Here is a 25,387-nt window from a genome sequence, read left to right as displayed (position 1 = left end):
ATCACTGCATATATTAATATCCGCAGATTTTATATTCTGGTAGCAAATTGCTATTTTTTCAACTTTGACACCTGCTTCGTTTTAAGCATTTTCATACCGTAGCTAAAGTGAAATGTTTAGTGACAAACCATCGGAGAAGTCAGTCGATATTAGAAACAGATAAATTCTCCAGCAGGGTACGCTTCCAAAATTATTACTTCAAAACTATTATTCCTCGTTCCTTTCTATCGTAAAATGAAACTGTGAATACCGTTTTCTCATCTCTAAACCTATTGGTGATTTCTAGGTTCGACTTTCAGCCAGACCGCCCCCTCAGGCCGAAACACAAAACTCGAAACACTAACTTTTATCGGATTCTCAGTTTTGCTGCACGGTAACAGGTTGAAGTTTGCCATCAGTTCGAACAAGACTAACTTAGCTTCCATGAGGGCAAATCTGTTCCCAATGCACATGCGGGGTCCGATCCCAAAGGGTATGTAAGCCGTGGAATCGACTGAGGCTTTATTAGCGTGGTTGAATCTTTCAGGGTCGAATTTCTCCGGGTCAGGAAAATATTCCGGATCTCTGTGCAACGCTGCGGTCGGAAACCACAGAGATACTCCAGGCTCGACGACGAACGGCTTCAGCCCTGGCAGCGCTGGCGGCAGTTCGAATCTCTCTCTGCAAACCCTGTCGATCATCGTAGCCGGCGAATGAAGTCGCAGGGTCTCGTTGACGACGGCGTCCAGGTACCGCATGGCGTGGAGAGCCTCGTAGGTGACCTCGCCGTCGCACTCTTCGACGACCCGATCGACCTCCGCTTGAAGCTTCTCGTGTACGTCCGGATTCACGGCTATCTCGTGGGTGGCGAAGGTCATCAGTAAGGAAACCGTGTCGAAACCGCCCAGGTAGAACAAGAAGGCGTGAGCCGTCATCTCTTCGGTCGTCAGTTTGAACTTCTGGGCTTTGTTCCTCGCCTGCATCATCAGCTGAAGCATGTCGGGGCGGTAAATTCCTCTCTGGTCCCTCGTCGCGACCGTCGTTTTAACCACGTCCTTGTAGAAACCGACCGTCCTGTCGTCGTACAGTCTCACGTTGAGGAGCTTCGAAAGGCGCGGAAACATCCGGAGCATGAACAACTTCCTGGATCTGGTGCCCTCGAAGTTTACCGCCTCTGTACCAATCGAGTAAAAGTCGTTTTCCGGCTCCTCGAGCGAATCCATGCTTATGCCAAACGCTGATGTCAGTATCACGTCGTTCGTGTACCTCGCCAAGATGTTCCTGACGTCGAAGAGGTTCGCATCGCCGCCCCGCGTCTTCAAGTGTCTTACCAAATTCACAGAGCATTCCTTCACCAGTTTGAACATCGTCTTCATTTTACTCGACGTAAACGCGGGGCTCAAAAGCGTCCTCGTGTCTTTCCAACGCTCGCCTTTCAGCCCAAACAAGCTGTCCTTTAAGAACAAATCGGGCACTTCTTCGGCGAACATTTTGTGGTCCGGAAAACTCTCGAAACTCTTTATGGAAACCTGCGTGATCAGCTCTGGATCTCTGATGACAACGACGGGACTTGCAAAGTCAAAGAATCCTACGTACTTTGCATCGCGATTGTAATTGTAGGCGTGCAAAATCGTATCCGTGAGGCTCTTCCGGCTGAAGAAAACGTCTCCCATATTACCCAGAAGAGGTGTACCGGGTAGATACGGGATTCCTCTATTCTTGAAGTAACTCAAACCGCGTGTACCATAATAGTAGATTATAGTCAAGACGACTAAGGCCGAGGCGATGAAAATCATCCAAACTTCTGTCATTTTTCCCAACAGCCTCGTAGCTCTACGTTATACTCTTCAAACTATTCTCAATTAAAAATTGAAACTTTCAGTCGTTCCGAATTCCCAACTCAACTATCCATTCTCGCAGAAAGTGTTTATGTAATCACGACTTGCGCCACGGAGTGAGGAAATCTGTTCGAAAATATTGTCGATATGTGGATAAACTCAACAGTATCTGCTTCATAGGTCAGAGCGCAGCTCGACTTGCTTTCTGTACGTTTTTTTTTATTATTGCGTAATATCATGCGGAAAGACTGATAAACTGAAAATGAAATTATTTGCGAAAGGTTTGAACTTGATATCGTGACCGTAGATTTGTCAAACTTTATTTTACGATTTCTAATCTATCGCACTACTGTATTACAGCTATAATCTAATTCAAATTTCTACTTCGTCATTGTTTATTTACAGTACTGTAGATAATCGTGTTATACAATAGTTACAAAAAACGAATACATACAAAAAAAAAAAAACAAACATAAAAAAACGTTGCAGACTTTGAACTAGCCGGACTTGTTCTAAATCTGTCCAACGACGTCTGATCAGAGATTAGTCAGTTTTAAAATACTGCAAAAACAAGTTTTTCGTTTAAAAGTGGACGGATACTGGGACGGAAAATTAGTCGATGACTTACGTGCTAAAATATCAAGCCTGCAAGATCTATTCACACTTGCGGTTTAAAAAGCGATATAAATTTAACCTTATAGGTAAAGTAAAACGTATTAATGATTAAATAAAAAAATCTTCATTCCTTCAGCCTTCAATTTAATGACTGGAATAAGCCAACGCCGGAAGTCCGAGCCATAGTAACACAGTGGGCACTGCAATTAGCGACGAGAACGCGCCGCTTGCATAGCAAAAGTTGGACTCGCAGTCGGACAAAGTTTTGTCAAATCTGTTTTTCAAGTCGTCCCAATCACATAGGCCGACCTTGCACCCCGTGTAAGGAACCGGCTTTTCGCCCATGTAGAATATCACTTTGTTAGGATCCTGGGTATCGTCGCATCTGGAAAAAAAAAAAAACGTTACAAAAGCCGTAACTTGACTATACACGACTAGTTCCTGAATTTCGAATTTCGAATTTCGAACGTATCACGGAATTCATTTCACCTGTAAAATACGGCCTGTATGTTCGCCGCGAAAGATCCGATTTCCGACGTTCTCCACAGACGTTTACTCATCGATTGATAATTGCTCGCCAGCAGAGGCGTCGAATCCTCCGCGAATCTCATCGCCGCAATAAAAAGCTCCAATGTTCCCAATTCCGCGACGCTGAACAAGCCTTTGGGTTCGCTCGCGTTATCGCCGCTCTCTAGTTTCCTGAAAATTTTTACCATTTTAGTCGCAGAAGTTACCTAAGTTGTCGTTCTTTTTTTTTTTTTTTTTTGTATTCTCACTCACTTGAAGTGCCTGAACATATCCTGAAGCGGCGAGCAGCCCATATGCAGATTCACCTTGTTGCCATAGCCGTACTTGTAGTACTCGGTCAAGTCGTCCCTGTATTCGAGGACCTTGAGCTCCTCCAAACTGAAGACCGCGCACCATGCCGAGATCGAGTCCAGGGTCCAAGCTTTCTCGTAGCGGCACATGTCGTACATCGCATTCAGCGAAGCTGCGGTGAGAAATTTTTGAATTGGTACTTTTGCATACTTTGAATCATTGTCGCGATTTTTTTGCCGATTTTTTATGACCGGCAATGACGATCAAACGATCGATTTATCTTGATTTCAGGCTAAAACAACACCTTCGGTAATATTGTTCCGGAAGCCAAGTCGACGGCTGACGTTTGTCAGAAGATTCTGGTACTCGGGGCTGGACTTGAATTTGGTCACCTCGATCATGGCTTCGGGATTGTTGGAAACCTCCTCCCTCCACTCCGGACAAGTCAGGTGAGACTGAAATTCGTTGCGGTTAACAATCGCGAGCGTATCTCAAATCTGCATGTTCTTTTTTTTCAGGATCAATGTGCATTGAGGACAAACCGCGAACTGCGTGTCGTTCATCGGCGACTCCGTCGGCGGCATTTGCCATTGATCGAAGAGACCCGTCATGAACGCCGTCAGGCTGCTGGACGTCTTTTCTCCACCCGTTGAACGGAACTGAAACGAGAAAAATCGTGATCGCAGATCGAAGGTACGAATTTATTTCACTTTCGTTAAAGCTCAAGAATAGATTTTCTTTTCGAGTCATGGATCAGTGATCTGACGGTAAAAAAACATTAAAAATCAATATTGTGTTTAAATATTCAAAAAACCCGCGCTTTTTCCCGCCACAATTCGTTCTCTTATCGGCTAATCGCTTTTGGCGCGTTTGGAAGTAGGAAATATGGCGACAAAAGCGCGGGGTTTTTTAATATTAAATCACAAAATTGAGAACAAATGTTTAAAGTCTTGGACCCTTTTTTCGCGACAAAGTGCGTTAAAGTCGCAAGTTGGATAGTTTTCTTGTCCCGAATCCATCCAAACGAACGGCCTCCTCAATTCACCCTCACCTTGTAATTTCTCTCGCTAACGTCACTGACAGTCGGGGGAAATAGTTCAGGCAAGTGCGTTTTCAGTCTCCTAGCCAGCAACATTACGTCCTCCGTTCCCTGAGGAACGAGATTCTCAGCCTTTTCCATCGTCATTGCTGAGTCGATGCGCCAAATTCTAAGGTTCTCTAAATCGAGATCGCACAAGTGGCCATCTGTCGAATAAAGTGAAAAAACAGTTGAAGAAATCGGTTTATTAATTAATAGCTTAAAAAATTTGCAAATTAACTTACACCCCAAAGTGTCGTGGTTGTATGTTATTTGATCCCGGAGTTTAGGCAGAGCTTTCAATTTCGATATCGTCTCTGCTTCCGGATACGAGGTTCCTGGCCTCATCAGCATCCATACTTGCATCGGTTTACAACCTGCGAGTGAACGATAATTTTGTCTTTTTTTTTTTTTTATTCAATCTTTTTCTGCAATTTGTATTATTATCCGATTTCGTAAAGAATCGGTCTTTGACTTGTTAAAAAAATATACTCTGAAGACTAAACTAACGATCTCGTCAATATCGTCAACGTGAGAAACACAGAAACACGAACTGCAGGATGAATCGGATATTTGATTTTCCCTCTAAAATACGCCTGAAAATCCTGCAACCAGTCTTTCGTCACCGTCGTGCGGGTTTCCATGCGGATCTCCCCCCCTGTGATTACCGGTTTGATTTGACGAAGTTACGAGATAAAAAAAAACAGCTTGAAGTGTGAAAAATAAATATACGTACAAAGAAACCGTTAATATCCTTCTAAATGTACAAAACAAAATCGCGAATGTAAGTTTTATCTTATTTTTTCACGGTTGTTTATTGTACTTATTGAAGAATATGATTCTCGATCGACTCACCCGGTATATTTTGGGCGGGTCTTTTAGCACCGTGAATAAAGGTGTAAGCAGTTTTTGTTCCGAATTTCAAATAGGGCTGATCATTTTCAGCGTAGCAGTAATCCGTGCTTCGTGAAATCGTTTGACCGAAGGCCAGCGAAATCAGGACCAGTTCTTTAAATCCAATCAACATTTTCAGCTCCGTCTGAAAAGTGAAAAAATTTCGATTATTAAAAAAAATTTCTTTACCAAGTACAGAAAAATATGTATACATACATAATATTTGAAAGATATGATCAATTTCGACGCAATTTAATGGTTAATATTATTTTTTGCACTCACTCTTTGATCCGTTTAACTATAAATTACGTACGGATGTTATACAACGACTAACTGACTGACTGACTGACTGACTGCTTGTTTGTTTCATGCGCTTACTTACGGCTCTATCGCAATGGTGATGCGACGGTGTAAAAATTTTACCTACATACTCGTGTATTCAATTATCGTGTCCTCAACAAGTTGTGTTACAACTAGTATGGTATAGTAGCAGTGGGAAGAGAGATGATGATGATGATGGGAGTTATATCACTAAGGAAGCGGTTTTTTGTTCCTCCCATTTTTTTTCTTTTCCAATATCTTTTTCTCGTTTTTTTTTTCTTTCTATTTGTTACAAAATGTATATTTTTACCTTTTACCATTGTAACGATTAAAGACGCATGTTGTTCCACAATATCACGTGGTGGATAATAATATACAGTACAAATAGTCGAAGCGAAGACGAGATGATGATCTCACGCGTCTTCTTAAGCCATACGTAATACGCTTATACCTCTAATTATGATTATTACAGACGGTGTAAATGACTCGCGGCTGAATATCGATGTTGTGAAAACAGCAACGATGTACACGTAACGCGAATTCCGAATTATAAAAATTTATCATTATCATCGCTATTTTCCATTAATACTTTTCAATTTTTAACCTCATATCTCGCCGAAGAGCAAAGGTAAAATAAAAGGAACAACTTCCAAAGGAGGTGAAAAAACTAAGGAATTTTTGTCTTGAAATTTCAAAAAATTTCTATTTTTTTTATTTTTCTCAGATATTGTAGGAGTTTGATTTCGGTTACAAGAGAGTAATAAAATGAAAACCACAAATGCAAAACGTGTTTCTGAATATATATATATAGTTTATATATATATATATATATACGTATGAAAATGAAAACGGAAAAATGTGAAATCTTTGATTTCTTACCAAAAAAATTCGGTCCCGGTCAGTCTCGCTGCTCCTGTTCCTGATCCTTATTATTATTTTTTTTTTATTCTCGATTCGACACACGCGTATTTACCTCTGTGCCACTTGCTAATTATATATAGTCCACCTCACGATAAACTCGATAGCGGGCGTAGCTGGTCAAAAAACACACACATGTATAAATAATATACCGACAACACGTGTAGCCTCTGAACCCTCACCTGCTTATCGATACTTATATTTTCGAGATCTTCCCACGAAGCGATGTGAAATTTGACGAGTTTTTTAAACCAATTTACTATTGTTGTTGTTGTTGTTATATTAATATTTATTCAATTCATACCGTGTATACAATGCGAAAGATTTGATTAAAACTAAAAAAAAAATTTAGCATCAACGTGCGAATTTTTTTTTTCCATTCCCTACATCATTTAACTCACTCTGTTCAATTATACTTGATCAGTTGATTCGTTATTTAATTTTTCGGTTATCGTTGCGGACAATGTTTGCGTCTCTTTGATGCCAATGAGCAGCGAGCGACAAACCGCAGTGGGCTAAACTACCGTTAAAGTTTAGAGCTGATTCTTGCTGCTGCGCTCAGGTCTTGACTCGTGCTTAACGCGCATAATGCACGTATGGATGTGTGCGCATACACCATCGTATGATGTGAAATAGTATCGTACGGCTGTATTGCGAAACAGCTCGCTGGCTCGCTGACTGAAGAGAATCGTGTCGCCGTATAACCAGTTGAAACTTTCATTTCACCTGTAATACTGCATACGCGATTCATTGACTTTTTAGTGCGAAGGTACGCGTCGAATCGACTTTTACAGCAATCGATATGTGAACAATACGCAACGATTTTTCCTTGAATTTTTTTCCTCTTTATTGTAATCGGAAACCTTACTTATGATCATTATTGAAACAATGATTGAACGGTGAGCGCTAACAATGACGCGAGGCATAAGAAATTGATGTCAAAAAAATCAATAATTGCGGCATTGCTTTGTTGTCAAGGCTGGACTCTATTTTATCGATAGAGGATCTATCAGCGCCGCTGTCGGCAATGCAGAGCCCAATATTTTCTGCATTATCTCATGACCTCGCTTTTCATTTGATTCAACCAAATTTTTATACGAGAGTTATAATTGGGGGGATTAATTACATTTTTCTTGTGGCGTTGTTACTTATTCTTATGTGCACATGACTTACAGTTTATTCAATTACCGGAAGCAGAGAAAATTTCTCAACATTCATCTTCCGATCGATCGAGGATGCGTAAAAATTATCCCAGCTGATACGGCATGCTTTTGTTTCATTTTCCCATTACAAGAGCCGCGTATTTCTGCGCCTAACGCAACAAACTAGAATTCTCTTCGACATTCTTTCCAGGTGCGGCTTTCGGAAAATTAGGAGAATCAGGACAGAAAATATGAGCACCAACTTTGCCACTGGTGGCAAAGTAACTCGCGATGATTCGTTTAAAGTTTTGTAACAGAAGTCTACGTTGTCGCACTCCAACACCTGCTTCCGAAATTTATTCTTCAAGTACTCCCAGTCGCACAAACCCTCCACGCATCCCGGGTAGTCGACGGGCTTTTCAGTCTGATAAAACTTGACTTTGTTAGGCGAGGCCGTGTCGTTGCATCTGGAAAGTAATCGACGTTGTTTGAGAATACGGAGAGCAAGTGGGATCTTCGAAGCAATATCATCGTTTTCTTTCCGAAGCACTTCTGGAGTACGACGAACTCCGGCGAAAGTTTTGAAAAATGTGAAATTCCGGGCATCTTACCCGCTTCGACTCACTTGTAAAATACAGCCGCGATGTTGGCTCCGAATGATCCAATCTCCGTCGTATTCCACAAGTATTTTTTCCTAAGTTTGAAATCGCTCGCTAGCAGGGGCGAGGAATCGTTGACGATGCCCAAGGCAGCCATGAACAAATGGTAGCTTCTCGATCTCCCGACGTTGAAAACGCCTTTCGGCTCCACCGAGTAGCCACCGTCCTCGCCTTCGATTTTTCTGTGAAATTTTCGCACACACTGATTTATCACGAGGCTCTATCGGATTCTTCTTCCCTCTTCCAACCATCGAGCAGGAACTTGGACGTCGATCGAGACTCACCGGAAACTATCGACCATGTCTCGCAGAGGCGGGCAGCCCAACCGGACGTTGTATTCGTGAGCGTTTCCACGCTTATAGTAGTCAACCAAGGCGTCCTTGTATTCGAAGACCCTCATTTCCTCGGCGGTAAAAACGGCGCACCAAGGTGACAACTTGCCGACGTTCAGCGCCATGTCGTAACCGCACATGGTCCACATGCGGTAAAGCCATCCTGGTAATTGAATATTTTTGTACTTCCAAATTTTCACCAAGTTTTTCGATCATTTGTACTGAATTTATAACATTTTCAGTTGTTATAACTGCTCTCTCTCTCTCTGTATTATCATAACAATTACTTCGCCATTTATACCGGGTGTCCCAGACCACCCGTCCACCCCGAATAACTTGATCGTTATTATCGATTGTACCGAAAAGTTTCATATGAAAAAGTTATTGCATTTGAAGGGGGAAAATGAGTTTTGGAAGTGAATGTCATCTAACGTTCATATCCTATGAGATTTTGGTAGTCGCGATGTTTTTTTAAATGGGACTACCTATTTTCTTGCTCACTGCAAGGAAGCTGACATCGAAATGCATGTGCAACAGCACGACCTTCGAATGACCTGCGGATCCAAAATTCATCATCAAATAATGGAAGTGGGAATTCAAGGGGAATGAATTGTATTTGCGGATTCAATATTTCCTTTGCGGAATTCATTTTATCAGGTGTTCACAATGTTGTGCATCACAACCCGAATGCACCTGTCAATACGCGTCTTAACGAAGGATAAGTGCATTTTGGATCCGAAAGTCATTCGAAAGTCATGTTGTTGCACATGCTCGAACGCCTTTCGATGCCAGCTTTCTTGTAGTGAGCAAGAAAACAGGCAGCCCCATTCAAAAAAATCATCACGACTACCGAAATCTCATAGGATATGACCTTCAGATGACATTCACTTCCAAAATTCATTTTACCCCTTCAAATGCATCAACTTTTTCATATGACACTTTTCGGTACAATCGATAATAACCAGTCGTTATACCTTTGTTGATATCGTAAGGAAATCCAAGTCGTTCGCTGACGCTTGACATCATATTCCGATACTCTAAACCATCCATAAATTTTTTTATCTCTCTGAGATGCTCAGGATTGTTCGCCACGTCCGTTTCCCATTTTGGACACTGCGAATAAGCCTGAAATTTATAACAAATCGGTTTACAAACTTCACCTTAGCCAACATCAAGTGCGTATCTAACTTTCTCTAGAAGCTTCCAAGGATATTTTTTGCGTCCGTTTTGCTTTCCACCTCAAAAATTTAAGTCGATCAACTTAATCCTCTGGATAACGAAGAAAAATTCAAACAAATGTTTATTGCATGTAAAAAAACTTGCTTTCGGAGAATCTTGTATTGAGGAGAAAAGAAAAAAAAAGGAAAAGAATCGGTAACTAACCGCCCACAACCTGCTGCTGGCTCCAAGTTCTTCTTCCGGGATATCCTCTCTGCCTAAAAGTCCACCCATAAATGCATTCAGGCTGGTAGCCATTCGTGTTCCACTTGCCGCACGAAACTGAAATGAAAATAAAAATGGAGGGAAACCATGATCACCGATCGATTTTCTTCGATCTAGGTATGGTCGATTTATTCCAAATTGACCTTTGTTTTTTTCTAAAAAAATATCTTCACCTTGTAATTTTCTTCGCTAATCTCAGTTATGGAAGGTGGAAATAATTCGGGAAAATTACGGCTGATACGTTTGCCGAATTCATTCATCTCTTTGATTCCTTGATCGTTGACTTTTAGGGAATTTTCGTAAGTGATGAATTCGCTGAGTCGCCAACGCTTCAGATTCTCCAGATCCTCGGGGCACAAACGACCAGCTGTATCGAAGGCAAATATCATTTCATCTTACAAGTCACTTTTCATGCTTTCCAATATATCGCTTTCAACTTACATCGTCCTATTTCGTGATTGTAAATTATCTGACTTTGCAGCTTCGGGAGGAACTTCATGTTCTCGATTTCGCTTGGAATAGGATATCGCGTTGCGTGCCTGATCATCATCCATATCATTACAGGCTTGCAGTCTGCAGATAAGTTCATACTTTGTACAATTTTATTCACAAGCTTCGCATATATTGAGATACGAACGAAATACCCGCTTTTATTGTTTATTTATTTATTTTTTATTTGTTGTTCAAAGCTACTGTCATCGAGGTTCTTCACAGACTTTATACAGATGGCAAATAAAGTCGTTTGCCGACTGGTTAAGGGTTACGTAAACCAACCTCCGATATCGCAGCAAAATCCAAATGGAACCCTGATGAAAATAATTTCTAAGCCAAAGAAAATGACGAATTTTTACGGAAAATTATTAAAACTCTACAATTTTCTATAAAAGATAATTATAATTTCCGATAACGGACGAAATAGATTTTTTTTTGTTCGCGGGAACTCGTAGAATTTCCTAAAAAAAAAAAAAAACTACCAGTTTCCGCAAAAAATGATGAAAATCTACAATTTTCGTTGAAAAACAATAAAAATTTCGGATGCAGACAACATGAATTTTGTATTTCTCGTATTATATTATCTCAGTATTTGGTTGAAAAGTATAACTTTTTATGAACTCGATGAATTCTCATGCAAGAGCAAAAATTTTTACGAAAAATTGTGGTGATCGACAATTGTAGAGTTCGATTTGGATCGATAAGATTAGAAACATGTATGAGAAAGTTTGAAATACTATTTTTAATCGTACTGAAGTTAGTAACGTTATCGCAACGATTCATGCTGAGTAAAAACTGTTACTTTGCCATTTTTAAACTGTCTGAAATTCGGTAAACCGTAATAAACCAAAACACACTCATACTTCGAAATCTTATATCCTTAAGAATCATTGTAAAATTAAAAAGATAGTGATTTTTTCCCCAATGTTTTGTCACGCAATGTCACCAACTTCAATCTAGTTATTTTTATTTCGCATCTCTATTACAGGGCTGGTAAGCCTGTGCGGACAAGTCAAGTGCCTTGAAGAATTTCCATGAGAAAAGTGCACTCCTTATGCGAGTGCGTCAAGTCGTTCGAATTTTATTGGCGGACAGCCAACGCCTGATTGAGCAGCCACCGCAATACCAATCACAACTGTCAAAAAATGTCCCTAGGAGCCCACAGCTAACGGGCGCACTTTCCTCATGGATCCACGGTACATCAAATAGTTAGTTAACTTACTTGGTATCGTTTTATATCGTGTTTCACCACCGTGAATAAAGTGGTAGGCAGTTTTCGTCCCCATTTTCACGTACGGATTGTAATTACGAGCATAACAATGGTCAGTTTCTAAGGAGAAAAGTTGACTGGTTGATAGAATCGAGGCGAATAAAATCAGCTGTAATCCCTTTACTCGAAACATTTGATTACAGAGAATTAAAAAATGTTAGAACACGAGCAATGTATTAAAATAATATCACTATTTCATTTGCGACGAAATATTTGGGGAGGAATTTACTTCGCCACTGCAGTTCAAATGTTTCCTCGTGTATTGCCTATTCCAGTAAACTCAATTAACTCTAATCATGGGATTAGAACGTAACGATGAACCGACACGAGTCTTACAAGCGCGCGAATGTCGCAAGCGGTATAACAGCTTCACTTGAAACTGATGTATTATTGAATTTGAACGTGGCTTTTGGCCATTTGCGTTTAACGCCCACTTTCATGCTGCAGAAACATACTCACATTGATCTACATTGCACCTTGAGTAGGTATAAAATATTTGTTCTCGTTACCGCACTTCGTGTAAACAATTACCAGGCGTGTGAAAACATTCACGAAAACGTGAAATTCAACTCATCGTTTGCCTTTCGTTCGATCAGGTAATACGGACAAATTGGTGTTATATATAGGTCAAATTTTATACATTTAATATCACAAATGGACGACTTCTGCATCTGTAATAACAACATGGTGGCATTTTTCTTAATATCCGTTTCAGACGCGGTCCGTTGAGGACGAGGAGAATCAGGACACAAAGTACGAGCATGAACTGTTCCGACGACGGCAAAATCTCGATCAACGGTTCGGCGACGACAATTTGGCCACAAAACTCGACATCGTCACATCTCGCTACCGCTTTTTCAAATTTACTCTTCAAGTACTCCCAGTCGCACAAACCCTCCACGCATCCCGGGTAGTCGACGGGCTTTTCAGTCTGATAAAACTTGACTTTGTTAGGCGAGGCCGTGTCGTTGCATCTGGAAAGTAATCGACGTTGTTTGAGAATACGGAGAGCAAGTGGGATCTTCGAAGCAATATCATCGTTTTCTTTCCGAAGCACTTCTGGAGTACGACGAACTCTGGCGAAAGTTTTGAAAAATGTGAAATTCCGGGCATCTTACCCGCTTCGACTCACTTGTAAAATACAGCCGCGATGTTGGCTCCGAATGATCCAATCTCCGTCGTATTCCACAAGTATTTTTTCCTAAGTTTGAAATCGCTCGCTAGCAGGGGCGAGGAATCGTTGACGATGCCCAAGGCAGCCATGAACAAATGGTAGCTTCTCGATCTCCCGACGTTGAAAACGCCTTTCGGCTCCACCGAGTAGCCACCGTCCTCGCCTTCGATTTTTCTGTGAAATTTTCGCACACACTGATTTATCACGAGGCTCTATCGGATTCTTCTTCCCTCTTCCAACCATCGAGCAGGAACTTGGACGTCGATCGAGACTCACCGGAAACTATCGACCATGTCTCGCAGAGGCGGGCAGCCCAACCGGACGTTGTATTCGTGAGCGTTTCCACGCTTATAGTAGTCAATCAAGGCGTCCTTGTATTCGAAGACCCTCATTTCCTCATCGGTGAAGACCGCGCACCATGGCGACAACTTTGACACCTTCAACGCCTTGTCGTAACTGCACATTTCCCACATTTGTCGAACCGCATCTGGTAATTACATATTTACTTTTTCAAAATTATACTAATTTTTTTCAACATCTAAAACCTTGAATTTCTATATTCTCGTTGACCTTCATTTCTTCCCTCAGATGGTTGCACAGTTATTAATTCGCCACCTATTCTTATCTTGCCATTATTTCGTACGCTGTCATACCTGAACTAACATTGTGGTGGAATCCGAGTCGTTGACTAACGTTTGTTATCAGATTCTGGTACTCTGGACCATGGACAAACTTTATTGCTTCGTTGAGGTGCACTGGATCGTTTGCCACGTCCGTTTCCCACCTTGGACAACGCGAATATGCCTGAAATTTTTTCAAAACCCACAGTTCATCAAGTTTGTTCTGAATTTAAAACGGATGTGTATCAGACTTTGGTCGCTTTCCTTTTACGTCAATTTTTGGCGATTCACTGGTATAGCAACCAAAGTGTACCAGAACCACATTGTGTGTGACGTAAACTATACTTTGGTTCATTTTTGTACCGATACCAGTAGTTCGTCAAAAAGTGCCTTTTACCTCAATTTTTTGACACAACGCGATACTAATTGTAAGTGATGTCGTTGAATGAAATCATTTCGTGTCGAGTTTTGGCAGGAAATTGAAGTAAAGGGAAAACAGCCTTTGTGTATCAGGCGCAAAGGATTCGGTGCGCGATAGAGTTATGCTTATGACGCAGAAACCTGAGTTCTTCGACAAACCTGATCATTCGAATAAAAACCACAGACACGAGCAAAATAAAAAAAAAAAACTGTAAATCGTAGAATCAAAAACGAACCACCCACAATGTGCTGTTGGCTGGAAGTTCATCTTTTGGAACATAGACTCCGTTCAAGAGTCCATCTCTAAATGCCGTCAGGCTCGAACTCATTCGTCCCCCTCGCGCCATACGGAACTAAAATAAAAAGAGCATAGAATGGAAAAAAATTGTAATCAAGGATCAGTATTTACCCCCCCCCCCCCCCCTCCCCCTCCTCTTCGCCGCTCTCTTCTTTCACCTGCAAAGCTAAATTGCGAGACATTATTTCTCTTTTCCTACGGTCACTCATACCTTGTAATTCCTTGCGCTGACATCAGTTACCGCAGGTGGAAATAATTCCGGAAAATTAGTCCTGATACGTTTGCCGAGTTGATTCATGTCCTCGATCCCCTGGCTATTTAGTTGGTCGGAGTTAACGTATGTAATAGATTTACTGAGTCGCCAACGCTTCAGATTCTCCAGATCCTCAGGGCACAAACGACCCGCTGTAACACGGATGAAAAAAACTTAATTTGTCAGCTTTACAGTCAATGTGCATCGATATTTATCCTTCTCGATTATTTTCTTTGTTCGAATTTTATTGGCCGACAGTTACCGCCTGATTGAGAAGCCGACGCAGTACCAATCGCGAGTGTTAAAAAATGTCCCTAGGCCCACAGCTAATGGTCTCCTCCTAGGGACATTTTCTGACAGTCGGTAACTGTCGGTAACTGTCGGTAAGTTCTAATCAGGTGGTAATTGTCGTCCAATAAAATTCAAACGACTTTAAGCAAGCGCATAAGGTGTGCACTTTCCTCATGGACACACGGTATATATATATTTTTTAACTTACATCCTCGTACTTTGTGATTGTAAATTATCTGATTTCGTAACTTTGGAAGGGATCTCATTCCGCGGATTTCTCTTGTACCCGGATATCGGGTTCCATGTCTTACCATCATCCATATCTGTATCGGCTTGCAGTCTGTGAATAAGTTTCAACAATATTAATTTCTCGCTAACTACTGTATTTAAAAACACCCGTTTTGTCTGTTAAAACTTACTGACAATACAAATACTAAGATTGACAAATTGTACCGAAGCAAGGTTGTTCGTACTTGTTTGCACAGTTGGTAATGAAGGCCACGTAAAGCATTTTGCCAGTTAAATAATTTGAGGCCATGATCAATCGGCATACGTGAAATAAGAAACACGACATTAATTCACAAACGTGACGCGTTTGGGATTCAACTATCGAAACGTCTTAAAAGTATTTCAATTATTGAATTTTTTTCGAACGGTAAAACGAACTGTACGCAATGAGAATGTGACATTAGTTCAGGGTAGAAATTTTACAATAAAGAAGAAGCATAATAGAATAAAATAATGTAACGTAACTTACTTGGTACCGTTTCGTACGGTGTTTCACCGCCATGAATAAATTTGTAGGCAGTTTTCGTGCCCATTCCTAAATATGGATTCTCATTGTAAGCGTAACAATACTCAGCTTTCTGACATAAAACGTGGCCGGATGATAACAACGTGGCGATTAGAATAAGTAGCGATTCTTTTACTCGTAACATTTGGTCGTGGACAGACTTGAATTGTTTCAGAAAAATGCTTTAAAGCAAATGATAAAATTAAGAAATCGTTAAACCGTGGTGAAATATTTGGAACTAAAATTTTTTTCTCTTACTGTGAGAAATCCTTCCGCACAACAGATCGTCTCGACAGACTTTGTAAAATTCTGTCTTGAACGGATAGCTTTAAATCGTGTCTATTTTCAGTGCGTTTATATTTCACTTCAAATATTTATTCATTAATTAAATACACTCGAGTTCATTTAAATTTTATTCAAAACACGGTAGTCATACGACACAAGTAACATGTGTGTGATATTTACAAAGTACCAAATATCTAGCTGCCTCGTGGAAATGCAATTCGTAATGTGTTTGTGCAAGTATTAATAGATCACAATAGAATTTAACTAGGCTGACATTGCATCACTATATTTACTTTTAGTTATTTTTTTCCACTGAGGTCGCTTTTAGTAATATTTTTTCGGATTCTATCACTTCGTTTACTAATTTATCCTCAGGTTTCAGAAAACCTTATCAAAGTTTAGAATTAGCATAACTGAACAGTGGAAATCAAAAAAACTCCATCTTTTCTAATCTTTATTTCTATTGCGAGTCGTTTGCGGTTTTGCTTTGTATGCAAAGAACGAGTTCATAAGGTGGGGTTGAATATGTTTAGAATGTAGACTATATTTTGACTTTCCTGTATTCTGACTTTCTGAATTTTGACATTTCATAAGATAGATTTTCGCCTCTTTGAAAATTTTTCATCAGGCACTCAGACAAATGCTGTAGTTGACAAAATTCTATTTTCTTTACATTATCATCGGATTATTTTTGTACCTGTTGCAAGCTAAAGAAAATTGTCTCAACTTCCGTTTCGGACGTCGTATGTGGACCAAAAGGAAGACCAGGCCAGGCAGCACCAGCAACAACTTGAACATCTTTTGCAACTTTGCCGATGAAGCATCGCTGCTAGTTTCGTGACAAAAATCATCGTTGCAATTCGATACAAATTCTTGAAACTTATTCTTCAAGTAATTCCAGTCGCACAAACCGTTCTTACATCCTGGATAGTCTACGGGCTTCTCGGCCAGGTAAAATTTCACTTTATTCGAAGTCACAGGATCGTCACATCTGAAAATAAACATACTCCGTGTAAAGTATTCTCAGAACATAATGCCTCGAAAATTTTAGCGAAAGTTTATAAAATTTGGATTGTTTTAAACGATGTCAACTCACTTGTAAAATATAACGGCGACGTTCGCGGTGAATGATCCAATTTCAGAGGTACTCCACTGATACGTACTCATTCCTTTAAAATTGCTAGATAATAGAGGAATAGGATCCTTGGCGAGTCCCAACGCGGTCATAAATAAATGCAAGCTTCCCGATCGTCCGATGTTGAATATTCCTTTCGGTTCTTTCGAGTAGCTGTAATTGTCCTTTTCGATTTTTCTGTAAAGATTCGATGCACGCACGTTTAATAGGTTGTACAAAATAATTTCACCCATAAATTAATTTTCACAGATGTTTGGCAAGGACTTGGACCATCCACTTGGACTTCCGCTACGACTCACTGGAAACTATGGATCATGTCCCGCAGAGGAGGGCACCCCAAACGAATGTTGAATTCGTGACCGTATCCCCGTTTGTAGAAGTCAACTAAATAGTCCTTGTATTCGATGACTTTTAATTCCTCTTCGCTAAACACGGCGCACCACGGTGACAACTTGTTGATTTCCCACGCCATTTCATAACGGCACATATCCCACATATGATGAACCGTTGCTGGTAATTACATATTTCAAGTTTATACTAACTTCTGATTAACAAGCATAAAATTTTTTTCATCATCTGTCATTCCTGCTCCAATTGATCACGGAAAAAATTTCTTTCATAGTGGAAACGGTATTCTTTCAATCCCTGACATACCCATGTCGACATTGTCCTGGAATCCAAGCCGTTCACTCACACTTGATAACAGTTTTCGATACTCTGGGCCGTGGATGTATTTTGACACTTCTACAAGATGTTCCTGATTGTTAGCCACCTCGGTTCTCCACTTTGGACATCGTTGATACGCCTGGAATTAAGAAAATTTTACTGTAATTAACATCAGGTATGCAATTATTTGTTTCTCTAAGTAAAATTTTTGTGCTCGCGAGCCAAGCATATCCATTGAACCTCAAGCGTGTTAAAAACTGTTTGGAGTAAGAAAGCATCATTGTTTTCAGATTTATTAGTGGATCGGTAAACATACCGCAAATAATGTTTCGTTGATTGAAAGTTCTTCTCCGGGGATATCGACTCCATCCAAGAGTCCCGACATCATCGCCTTTACGCTGGAACTCAATCGACCTCCACTCAACGAACGGAACTGAAATACAGAAACGAATCGATCTTCTCTTTTCAAACAACTCTACTAAACATTTAAGAATCTCTTTGGCGGTACCTTGTAATTCGTTGGACTGATGTCAGTCACGTATGGTGGAAATAATTCAGGAAAATTATTTCTGATACGTTTACCGAGCATACTCATATCCTTTACTCCCTGTGGGTGCAGTGCTTCGGCATTTTCAATGCTGATTGATTTGCTGAGACGCCAACGCTTCAAATTCTCTAGATCCTCCAGACACAAATGGCCGTCTGTATCAATAAGACATAAATATTATTCTCGGTGAATTTTTGAGACTAAGTAAATCGTCGCATTCTTTTGTAAATTGACTGGCAAGCTTCTGTACCTCTCCGTACTTACATCCTCGTACTTTGTGATTCTGAATTATCTGATCTCGCAACTCGGAAAGGGTCAACATTGTTTGTATTACTCGTCGCCCTGGATATCGCGTTCCGTGTCTTATCATCATCCAAATCTGTACCGGCTTGCAATCTGCACATAAATTTACACAGTGTGCTTTATTGTTTTGCGTATTTTTAACGACAAACACTGGTCTCCTGTTTTAAAAAGTGCCATCAAGAAACATTAACCAACGAATTATGCAACTTACTTGGTACTTTTTCGAACGGTGTTCTACCGTGAATGAATTGATATGCAGTTCTGGTACCCATTTTTACGTACGGATTGGCATTCTTAGCATAACAATGATTCGACTTTTGGTACATAACTTCACACCTTGACAAAGAAATCGCAATCAAAAGAAGAAACGATTTTTTTACAGTGAACATTTTACCGCTAGTAGGTTTAAAACATTGTCTATCAATGTAAGGAATATTTTGAACTATGTAATATATGGAGAAATATTTGAAAGTGAAATTCGTTAGCTAGTGTACGGAACTGTTTTCGGCGACTGTCGGAACGCTATACACTGAACAATTATGTTTTATATAGATATACTGTCACACTTGACACTTTTCACATTACTAATCACGTGCAATCGCTAAAGTGAATGTATTCAAAGTCCATATCCCGAAGACATTAATATCTGTTCCGATAATACAAGGTCCTCTAGTCTAATTTCTTTGTTATAATGTGTTATACGTCAAATTGTGGCATTTCCAACTGTGAAATGATTTGCTTGATCTTTTCCCAATAATTTGACAGATTCATTCCTATTTCTTTTGTCAATTAATTTACCATTCACACTAGACACAGTAATTTATTATCAGTTTTTCTTCGCATGCTTGAAGCCCACAGAAGTTTAGACTAAAATTAAAATGTTTCTCCATGCAACGAAAAATAAAGAAAACATACTTTTCAACTGAATAAATAGAGGGCGAATGTTCGCAAACTTGCAAATCAACAAAGCAATTGCTCAACTCTGGGGTAATCATTTTCTTCACCGAATTTCATATTTTGAAACATGGCAAAAGTATATAATGACTTACTTGGTATCGTTTTATAGTGTATTACACCACTGTGAATAAAGCTGTAGTATCTTTTCGATTCCAATTTTTCGGTTTCCCAATCACGTATATCGCTGAAGAGAATTTATTTGAAGAAAATTGTGTACCAGTTTTGCAAAGCTGTTTGAAATGACACCGACTAAAGCAAATTTTTATTCAATTGAAAAACACGTTTCTTGTGTCAGATGTGCAGAAATATAAACGAACTCTCTTTTAATACTATATTGCAACCGATGAGAAGAAAAATGAAATTAAATATCAACGTTGATACGGATCACAAAACGTAATACAAATTGCCTATCCACAGGCTGGCCGACCCTCTTTAGCGCCTAACAGGCGGCAACTGGCCAAACCCAACAACGCGAAGGTGTCAGCAAAATGCGTCTGCCTGAATCGATTCATTCGATATAACCGAGTCGCGATAGATCGAATGGGGTCAGACGGAAGCGTTGATATACATTTTCTGCGACCACTTTCAGTCCCTTTAGAAAGAGGTTTCCAAGATGGCAAAGAAACGGGAGGCGGATAAAACGCCGCATAACGATGATCCTGGTAAAAACGACGATGAGAATATCAACGCGGACGACGAGCCGAACTTCAGCGATCCCGAGGGATTCGTTGACGATGTAACCGACGAAGGTATTTCTACTCTTACATTTCACATTCGCGTCACTCGTGTCATCTCGATCACTCCTCGGGGCTCGGTCACGGCATGGCATGGCTAGCATGGCGTGGCACGAAAGTTATCGCATATGCACACCTTCTCCGAACTCCATACCTTCTCATCTCGGGATCCCGACGATTTTCCGCCCAGTTTCAATAACCTCTTCAATTTTTTTTATTGCTTTAGCATTTTAACCTCCGAACGTTAGTGCGATATTTTTCCTTCAGACGTGACACGGCCTAACTCGGTACTTGAGCGTCAATTAATTTTCCCAATTTTGTATTGGCACACATTCAAAATAACATTTTGCATTCATAATAGCCCCTGAATGTTATTTAACACCAGCCACCGATTCGCCGTTTAATTCTAAATCGAGTTTGTTATGTTTTCATTCAACTTTTATTCCTTTGCCTAGAACTACTTGGCGAGCTCATTAGGCAGAAACCATCTGAGACCGATGGCGTTGAAGCTGTCGTTGTCGTCGACGGTGTTCCGCAAGTTGGACCCGAGCGTTTGGAAAAACTCCAAATGGTGATCAACAAGCTGTTTGGAAAGTTTGGCGACATCGTCAACGAGTGGTACCCCAAGAACGAAGATGGCCTGACTAAAGGGTAAAGATCATTAGAAGAGCATAAATTTTAATTCTATAACGCTAAAATAGCAGAAAAACTAAAACAACTCGTTACTTGTTTCTTTCCACTCCTTGGGTTTTTTGTTAATTAATACTGGTATCGCAGCTACATATTCCTGGAGTACAAGAGTCCGGTGAACGCATTAGCTGCAGTCCAGTTGACGAACAATTACAAGCTCGACAAGCAGCACACGTTTAAGGTGAATTTGTTCACGGATTTCAAAAAGTTTGAGGATACACCGGACGAGTGGGAACCGCCAAAGCCCCAGCCATATACATCGAGCGGTGACCTTCACTACTATCTCCTTGATCCTGATGCGTACGACCAATTCTGCGTCCTCTCTGGAAATGGACCTGCGGTTTCTGTTCAGATATGGCAAAATTCTGCACCTGAACCGACGCTGCTGGAGGACCGACCGGTAACAGTTTTTCACAGTTCGACTAGATCAATGTGCAAATTGAAATACACACGGCTTAATCCCCTTTTTTAATTGACCTCAGCGATGGACAGATACATACGTCAAGTGGTCTCCGTTGGGCACATACATAGCGACTTTCCATAAGCCAGGAGTCGCATTGTGGGGTGGTCCAAAGTTCGAGCAGAAGGCAAAGTTTGGTCAGCGCGGGGTCGAGTGCGTTGACTTTTCACCTTGCGAACGTTATCTCGTCTCATATTCACCCAGAGCTGAGAGCAGCGTCGATCAGAAGCGGCTTGTTGTCTGGGATATTCTCTCCGGTCAAGAAAAACGATCTTTTAATCCTGACGGGTCCTCGGTCTGGCCCATTTTTCGATGGTCACACGACGACAAATATCTCGCTCGCATGGGCGAAGATGTGCTCAGTATCTACGAAACGCCTGTAGGTTTTTTTCACTATCTTTTTTTGATCTATCTGCACATCAATGTTACATTTTTTCCGCCAGTTGGGCGATTTTTATATTGTGTGAATGTTCAACTATGTTATAGTCCCTTCTAAGCATTTGCATTTCTTTGATTTTTTAGTCATTTGGACTACTTGACAAAAAGAGCATCAAGATACCAGGGATAAGAGACTTCAGCTGGTCTCCCACTGATAATGTTCTAGCCTATTGGGTGCCGGAAGACAAAGACGTCCCAGCTAGGGTCACACTTTTGGAAATTCCCAGGTATAGCATAGAGTTCAAGGTTGGAATTGAAATGTTGCTCACATTTGTCAGTTAACCAACCAAAAGCTTGTGTTAAAACTTAGGTTCTTATACCGATTCGCGGAATTCATGTGTGTTTGTGTTTTTTCCCTTCTAGCCGCAACGAAATTCGTAACAAAAATCTATTCAATGTTGCCGACTGTAAAATTCACTGGCAAAAATGTGGTGATTACCTCTGTGTCAAGGTGGACCGTTTTGCAAAGAGGAAAGAAAAAACTGAACAAAAATACACTGTAAGTATAGCACGTAGTAAAGGCTCTTTAAACTTCTTCCAGTTACCTAAATTATAGTATATTATTGGTATTTAATTTGCTATCTTGATTTATTTGCAGGGAATGTCGTACAACTTCGAGATATTCCACATGCGTGAAAAGCAGATACCGGTCGATAGTGTCGAAATGAAGGAACCGATTCACGCGTTCGCCTGGGAACCTGTGGGTAGTAAATTCGCCATCATTCACGGTGAAATACCCAGCGTAAACGTTAGCTTCTACGGTGTACGCCCTGGACTACATCCCGATCTTCTCAGTAAGCTTTTCAATCCAGTTTCAATGTTTTGCGAAGTAATTATATTCAATTAAATAAGACGAAATCGTGTGCTGTATATATCTGAAGATATCTATATCAGTCTATAGAACAAACACGTGTTCTTCAGTCTTGTAATGTCCCTTCAAGTTGTTCATTTTTTCAAACTCTTTTTTAGAAAAACTCGAGAAGAAGGCGTGCAATCACCTGTTCTGGTCTCCTGCTGGCCAGTTCATTGTACTCGCTGGTCTTACCACCATGGCTGGTGCCTTGGAGTTTATTGATACCAACGATTTCACTATAATGAACACCACTGATCACTACCAGACCTCTGACGTCGAGTGGGACCCTACCGGCCGGTATTTATTCTCATTTCATTTGATTTATTCTCTTGCCTAATTTTTTGTTTTTTTTAGCACCGCCAATTCAAGTTCCTTTATTGCTTGTGAAGTTTACTTTAATCTCTTCCCTAGCTACTTGAAAACATTTAGTTTTATAATAAGCTTAGAAATGAAGCAGGGAACGTGGGTAAATGACACGAATCAAAAATGAAATACGCCTTCTTTCAGATACGTTGTGACTGGAGTGTCAAGCTGGAAGACGAGCGTTGACAACGGATATTGGATTTGGTCGTTCCAAGGTCGTATTTTGAAGAGAGTCAATTTGACGGCGTTCAATCAGCTTCTATGGCGTCCAAGGCCAGTCACGCTTCTGACCGCCAAGCAAATCAAAGAAATTCAGAAGAACCTGAAGAAGTATTCGGCACAATTCGAAAGCAAAGATCGAATGAGGCTCACTCGCGCCTCGAAGGTAATATTTCCTTACTCCAATGCGGAATATTTGTGATCAATTAGCGACTTTTCAGTTATTTGTATAGTTCATTTTTTTCTATCGTAACATTTAAAAACTACCCGTACCCTCGAATGATTTCTACCCTTGTTTTTCCAGGAATTGATCGAAAAGCGTTGTACACTGATGAAGGAATTCGAAGAATATCGATCAAAACGTATCGAAGAATGGAACAGCCAAAAGAAGCGTCGCCTTGAGCTACGCAATAGTACGTATTACCGTCGCTGAACTGGAGATAGAAAATAATGTGTACCGATTTGCTAATATTTTTGTGTACTGAATCGCGTACTAATTTCTTTGTTTTTTTTTTATTAGATATTGACACGGACGAGCTGGACTCTGATACGAAGAATGTTGAGGAGGAATCGATTGAGTTTTTCATCAAAGAAGAGACATTCGTCATCGATTAAGAAAGTATCCTAAGAATTGAAATAATTCGGTCTTGCCGGACTTGGAAACCTCTGTGTAAGACCGTTGAATTGTTGGATTTCATGGTGTATTGTACCTACTAACTCTGGAACGGAGGTGACCCACGCTGCAAGTGGCATCATTTCCATTATAAAACATTAATGATGGTCTTCTTTTACTATTATAGCAATTGCGTAGAATTTGTATTTTATTATTTCTTCATCATCGGGTCATTTTTCCTCGATGATTTTACACCACGTATAGAACGCGGCAAACGTAGTACAATCAAATTCTATCACATACCATATAGAATAGTCTGTAATACTTGTAACTGCTACAATGATTGTCACACTGTCAATTTTTTAAGTCACACAGACTATTTTTATTTATCTAATAATACCCTTTCGGAAAGCCATTTGAAATCGAACATTGTTTTATGAATACTTTTCTATAGAGTATTGTCGAAGACGAAGTAAGAAAATCATGACGTGGAAATGTGAGTGCGTCAAAACTAAAATCCCTTTCCTTTCCCCGCAGTTCAACACTTTTGAATCAGCGACATTGTCCAATTTCCAGTAGTCATTTACCACGCATTGAACTTAGATTCCATATTTGAATGAAAATTTTGAGAAACTTTGAAGGTGTTAAGATCAGTATTTTGTGGCCAATGTCGATTGCGTCTTGTTTCTATTTGAGCGGAATAGGAATTTCCAAGATAGTGTGATAGAGACAAAACTATGTTATCGTATTTGTTCAGTATTTGATTCTACAATGGTCTGAATGTCTTTTGAATAAATTCCTCATGGTCCAATTATTAGGAAGCAGCATCTGCTAATCTATTCTAAGACGAATAAACTTACCCGGAAAGCCGCGCTGGAAGTAGGATTACGTCCTTCGTAATTTTCGCCAATTTTTTCGGAGATTTTTAAAACAGCTAGAATTTATTCATTAAGACTCTATATCAAGGTCATTTTGTGAAAAGAATCGATTGCGAGTGGTCCAGAGTCACTGCGAACAGCGGATCAAAAGTCACAGCCCAAAAACAAGATATTTCCTCGGCTGTTGGTCATGAGACTTCTAAATGCGTTTTGTGGATTCCTCGGAGTGTACAGTACAGAGGATAATCCTAATCAGATCCGAGATGAGTTTTTAGCTCCAAATATCGCAACAAACATAACATTCAACAGCGAGGAAAGCTGATAGCGAACAGATGACCTAAACTCATACCCTTATCAACTCTCCACCCTCTGACCAAAAGTCGTGCACGAAAATTTTCGAAACTTGCGTAGAAATATCATTTGAAAAGTTTTCTTTACAATAGAGTGGTAACCCAGCGGTTCGAAATAAGGAAAATATTAAAACGAAACATCATATAACACTAATATCTATACACATATGTTTGTAGTAGATGAACATTATGCATCATACCTTGTCTTCACGAACACCTACACGAAGAACATATGGGATAGTATTTG

The 25,387-nt window shown here is 40.2% G+C and overlaps 7 protein-coding genes across 8 annotated transcripts; 1 reads left to right on the top strand and 6 right to left on the bottom strand.

Annotated features, from left to right (window-relative positions):
- Positions 1-27: 27 nt before the first annotated feature.
- Positions 28-1,918, bottom strand: LOC124413958 (cytochrome P450 9e2-like). The gene has a single exon (XM_046894779.1). It carries the CDS (start codon positions 1,788-1,790, stop codon positions 270-272), a length of 1,521 nt encoding a protein of 506 aa, XP_046750735.1. The 5' UTR covers positions 1,791-1,918; the 3' UTR covers positions 28-269.
- Positions 1,919-2,121: 203 nt separating this feature from the next.
- Positions 2,122-5,587, bottom strand: LOC124413768 (multiple inositol polyphosphate phosphatase 1-like). The gene is made up of 9 exons (XM_046894526.1): positions 5,506-5,587; positions 5,185-5,368; positions 4,575-4,706; positions 4,303-4,496; positions 3,794-3,910; positions 3,556-3,706; positions 3,213-3,423; positions 2,922-3,131; positions 2,122-2,817 (listed from the first exon to the last, which is right to left on the bottom strand). Exons 2-9 carry the CDS (start codon positions 5,354-5,356, stop codon positions 2,577-2,579), a joined length of 1,428 nt encoding a protein of 475 aa, XP_046750482.1. The 5' UTR covers positions 5,357-5,368; positions 5,506-5,587; the 3' UTR covers positions 2,122-2,576.
- Positions 5,588-7,749: 2,162 nt separating this feature from the next.
- LOC124414202 (multiple inositol polyphosphate phosphatase 1-like) lies at positions 7,750-9,323 on the bottom strand. The gene is made up of 5 exons (XM_046895180.1): positions 9,299-9,323; positions 9,097-9,149; positions 8,548-8,780; positions 8,230-8,445; positions 7,750-8,071 (listed from the first exon to the last, which is right to left on the bottom strand). Exons 1-5 carry the CDS (start codon positions 9,321-9,323, stop codon positions 7,750-7,752), a joined length of 849 nt encoding a protein of 282 aa, XP_046751136.1.
- A 14-nt stretch (positions 9,324-9,337) lies between these two features.
- LOC124414201 (multiple inositol polyphosphate phosphatase 1-like) lies at positions 9,338-11,938 on the bottom strand. Its single transcript, XM_046895179.1, has 6 exons — positions 11,753-11,938; positions 10,480-10,611; positions 10,212-10,405; positions 9,979-10,095; positions 9,570-9,720; positions 9,338-9,441 (listed from the first exon to the last, which is right to left on the bottom strand). Exons 1-6 carry the CDS (start codon positions 11,931-11,933, stop codon positions 9,338-9,340), a joined length of 879 nt encoding a protein of 292 aa, XP_046751135.1. The 5' UTR covers positions 11,934-11,938.
- Positions 11,939-12,427: 489 nt separating this feature from the next.
- On the bottom strand, positions 12,428-15,822 carry LOC124413767 (multiple inositol polyphosphate phosphatase 1-like). The gene is made up of 8 exons (XM_046894524.1): positions 15,614-15,822; positions 15,065-15,196; positions 14,524-14,717; positions 14,251-14,367; positions 13,628-13,778; positions 13,251-13,461; positions 12,933-13,148; positions 12,428-12,774 (listed from the first exon to the last, which is right to left on the bottom strand). The coding sequence occupies exons 1-8, from the start codon at positions 15,792-15,794 to the stop codon at positions 12,435-12,437; spliced, it is 1,542 nt and encodes a 513-aa protein (XP_046750480.1). The 5' UTR covers positions 15,795-15,822; the 3' UTR covers positions 12,428-12,434.
- Positions 15,823-15,903: 81 nt separating this feature from the next.
- On the bottom strand, positions 15,904-18,974 carry LOC124414200 (multiple inositol polyphosphate phosphatase 1-like). Its single transcript, XM_046895178.1, has 10 exons — positions 18,797-18,974; positions 18,547-18,678; positions 18,244-18,437; positions 18,052-18,168; positions 17,724-17,874; positions 17,369-17,579; positions 17,031-17,246; positions 16,632-16,925; positions 16,115-16,203; positions 15,904-16,013 (listed from the first exon to the last, which is right to left on the bottom strand). The coding sequence occupies exons 1-10, from the start codon at positions 18,972-18,974 to the stop codon at positions 15,904-15,906; spliced, it is 1,692 nt and encodes a 563-aa protein (XP_046751134.1).
- Positions 18,975-20,112: 1,138 nt separating this feature from the next.
- On the top strand, positions 20,113-24,479 carry LOC124413766 (eukaryotic translation initiation factor 3 subunit B). 2 transcript variants are annotated; one of them, XM_046894523.1, is made up of 12 exons: positions 20,113-20,291; positions 20,732-20,927; positions 21,054-21,366; positions 21,449-21,805; positions 21,949-22,091; positions 22,228-22,363; positions 22,463-22,658; positions 22,834-23,014; positions 23,225-23,465; positions 23,604-23,712; positions 23,820-23,914; positions 24,367-24,479. In XM_046894523.1, exons 1-11 carry the CDS (start codon positions 20,156-20,158, stop codon positions 23,912-23,914), a joined length of 2,103 nt encoding a protein of 700 aa, XP_046750479.1. In that variant the 5' UTR covers positions 20,113-20,155; the 3' UTR covers positions 24,367-24,479. The 2 variants fall into 2 exon arrangements, with proteins under 2 accessions (XP_046750479.1, XP_046750478.1); XM_046894522.1 differs by lacking the exon at positions 24,367-24,479 and having other exon boundaries at positions 23,820-24,112.
- The last annotated feature ends 908 nt before the right edge of the window (positions 24,480-25,387 follow it).

The sequence above is a fragment of the Diprion similis genome, chromosome 13 (assembly GCF_021155765.1).
Source record: "Diprion similis isolate iyDipSimi1 chromosome 13, iyDipSimi1.1, whole genome shotgun sequence".
Classification (NCBI taxonomy): Eukaryota; Metazoa; Arthropoda; class Insecta; order Hymenoptera; family Diprionidae; genus Diprion; species Diprion similis.
This window is presented reverse-complemented; position numbering and strand designations above follow the sequence as displayed.

Bases quoted from the DNA above. Each gene is read 5' to 3' on its own strand.
- LOC124414201 (XM_046895179.1), bottom strand. From the start codon at position 11,933: ATGTTTCGAGTAAAGGGATTACAGCTGATTTTATTCGCCTCGATTCTA. The intron at 10,612-11,752 runs GTAAGTTAACTA...ACTTATCTGCAG, and splicing joins ACGATATAAAACGATACCAA to ACTGCAAGCCTGTAATGATA. The intron at 9,442-9,569 runs GTATAACGACTG...AGATTTCGGTAG, and splicing joins TCCTTACGATATCAACAAAG to TCGTGATGATTTTTTTGAAT.
- LOC124413767 (XM_046894524.1), bottom strand. From the start codon at position 15,794: ATGTTACGAGTAAAAGAATCGCTACTTATTCTAATCGCCACGTTGTTA. The intron at 14,718-15,064 runs GTAAGTTAAAAA...TCCGTGTTACAG, and splicing joins CAATCACAAAGTACGAGGAT to CGGGTCGTTTGTGCCCTGAG. The intron at 13,462-13,627 runs GTATGACAGCGT...TGTAATTACCAG, and splicing joins CCACCACAATGTTAGTTCAG to ATGCGGTTCGACAAATGTGG.
- LOC124414202 (XM_046895180.1), bottom strand. From the start codon at position 9,323: ATGCACTTATCCTTCGTTAAGACGC. The intron at 9,150-9,298 runs GTATTGACAGGT...TTGGATCCGCAG, and splicing joins CTTATCCTTCGTTAAGACGC to GTCATTCGAAGGTCGTGCTG. The intron at 8,072-8,229 runs GTGAGTCGAAGC...ATTACTTTCCAG, and splicing joins ATCGCGGCTGTATTTTACAA to ATGCAACGACACGGCCTCGC.
- LOC124413958 (XM_046894779.1), bottom strand. From the start codon at position 1,790: ATGACAGAAGTTTGGATGATTTTCATCGCCTCGGCCTTAGTCGTCTTG.
- LOC124414200 (XM_046895178.1), bottom strand. From the start codon at position 18,974: ATGTTCACTGTAAAAAAATCGTTTCTTCTTTTGATTGCGATTTCTTTG. The intron at 18,169-18,243 runs GTACCGCCAAAG...TCTGTATTTCAG, and splicing joins TCAGTCCAACGAATTACAAG to TTCCGTTCGTTGAGTGGAGG. The intron at 17,247-17,368 runs GTGAGTCGTAGC...GAATCTTTACAG, and splicing joins GACATGATCCATAGTTTCCA to AAAAATCGAAAAGGACAATT.
- LOC124413766 (XM_046894523.1), top strand. From the start codon at position 20,156: ATGGCAAAGAAACGGGAGGCGGATAAAACGCCGCATAACGATGATCCT. The intron at 20,292-20,731 runs GTATTTCTACTC...TCCTTTGCCTAG, and splicing joins TGACGATGTAACCGACGAAG to AACTACTTGGCGAGCTCATT. The intron at 22,364-22,462 runs GTAAGTATAGCA...ATTTATTTGCAG, and splicing joins AAACTGAACAAAAATACACT to GGAATGTCGTACAACTTCGA.
- LOC124413768 (XM_046894526.1), bottom strand. From the start codon at position 5,356: ATGTTGATTGGATTTAAAGAACTGGTCCTGATTTCGCTGGCCTTCGGT. The intron at 3,707-3,793 runs GTTTGTCCTCAA...AACGAATTTCAG, and splicing joins TGAACGACACGCAGTTCGCG to TCTCACCTGACTTGTCCGGA. The intron at 2,818-2,921 runs GTGAAATGAATT...TTTTTTTTCCAG, and splicing joins ATACAGGCCGTATTTTACAG to ATGCGACGATACCCAGGATC.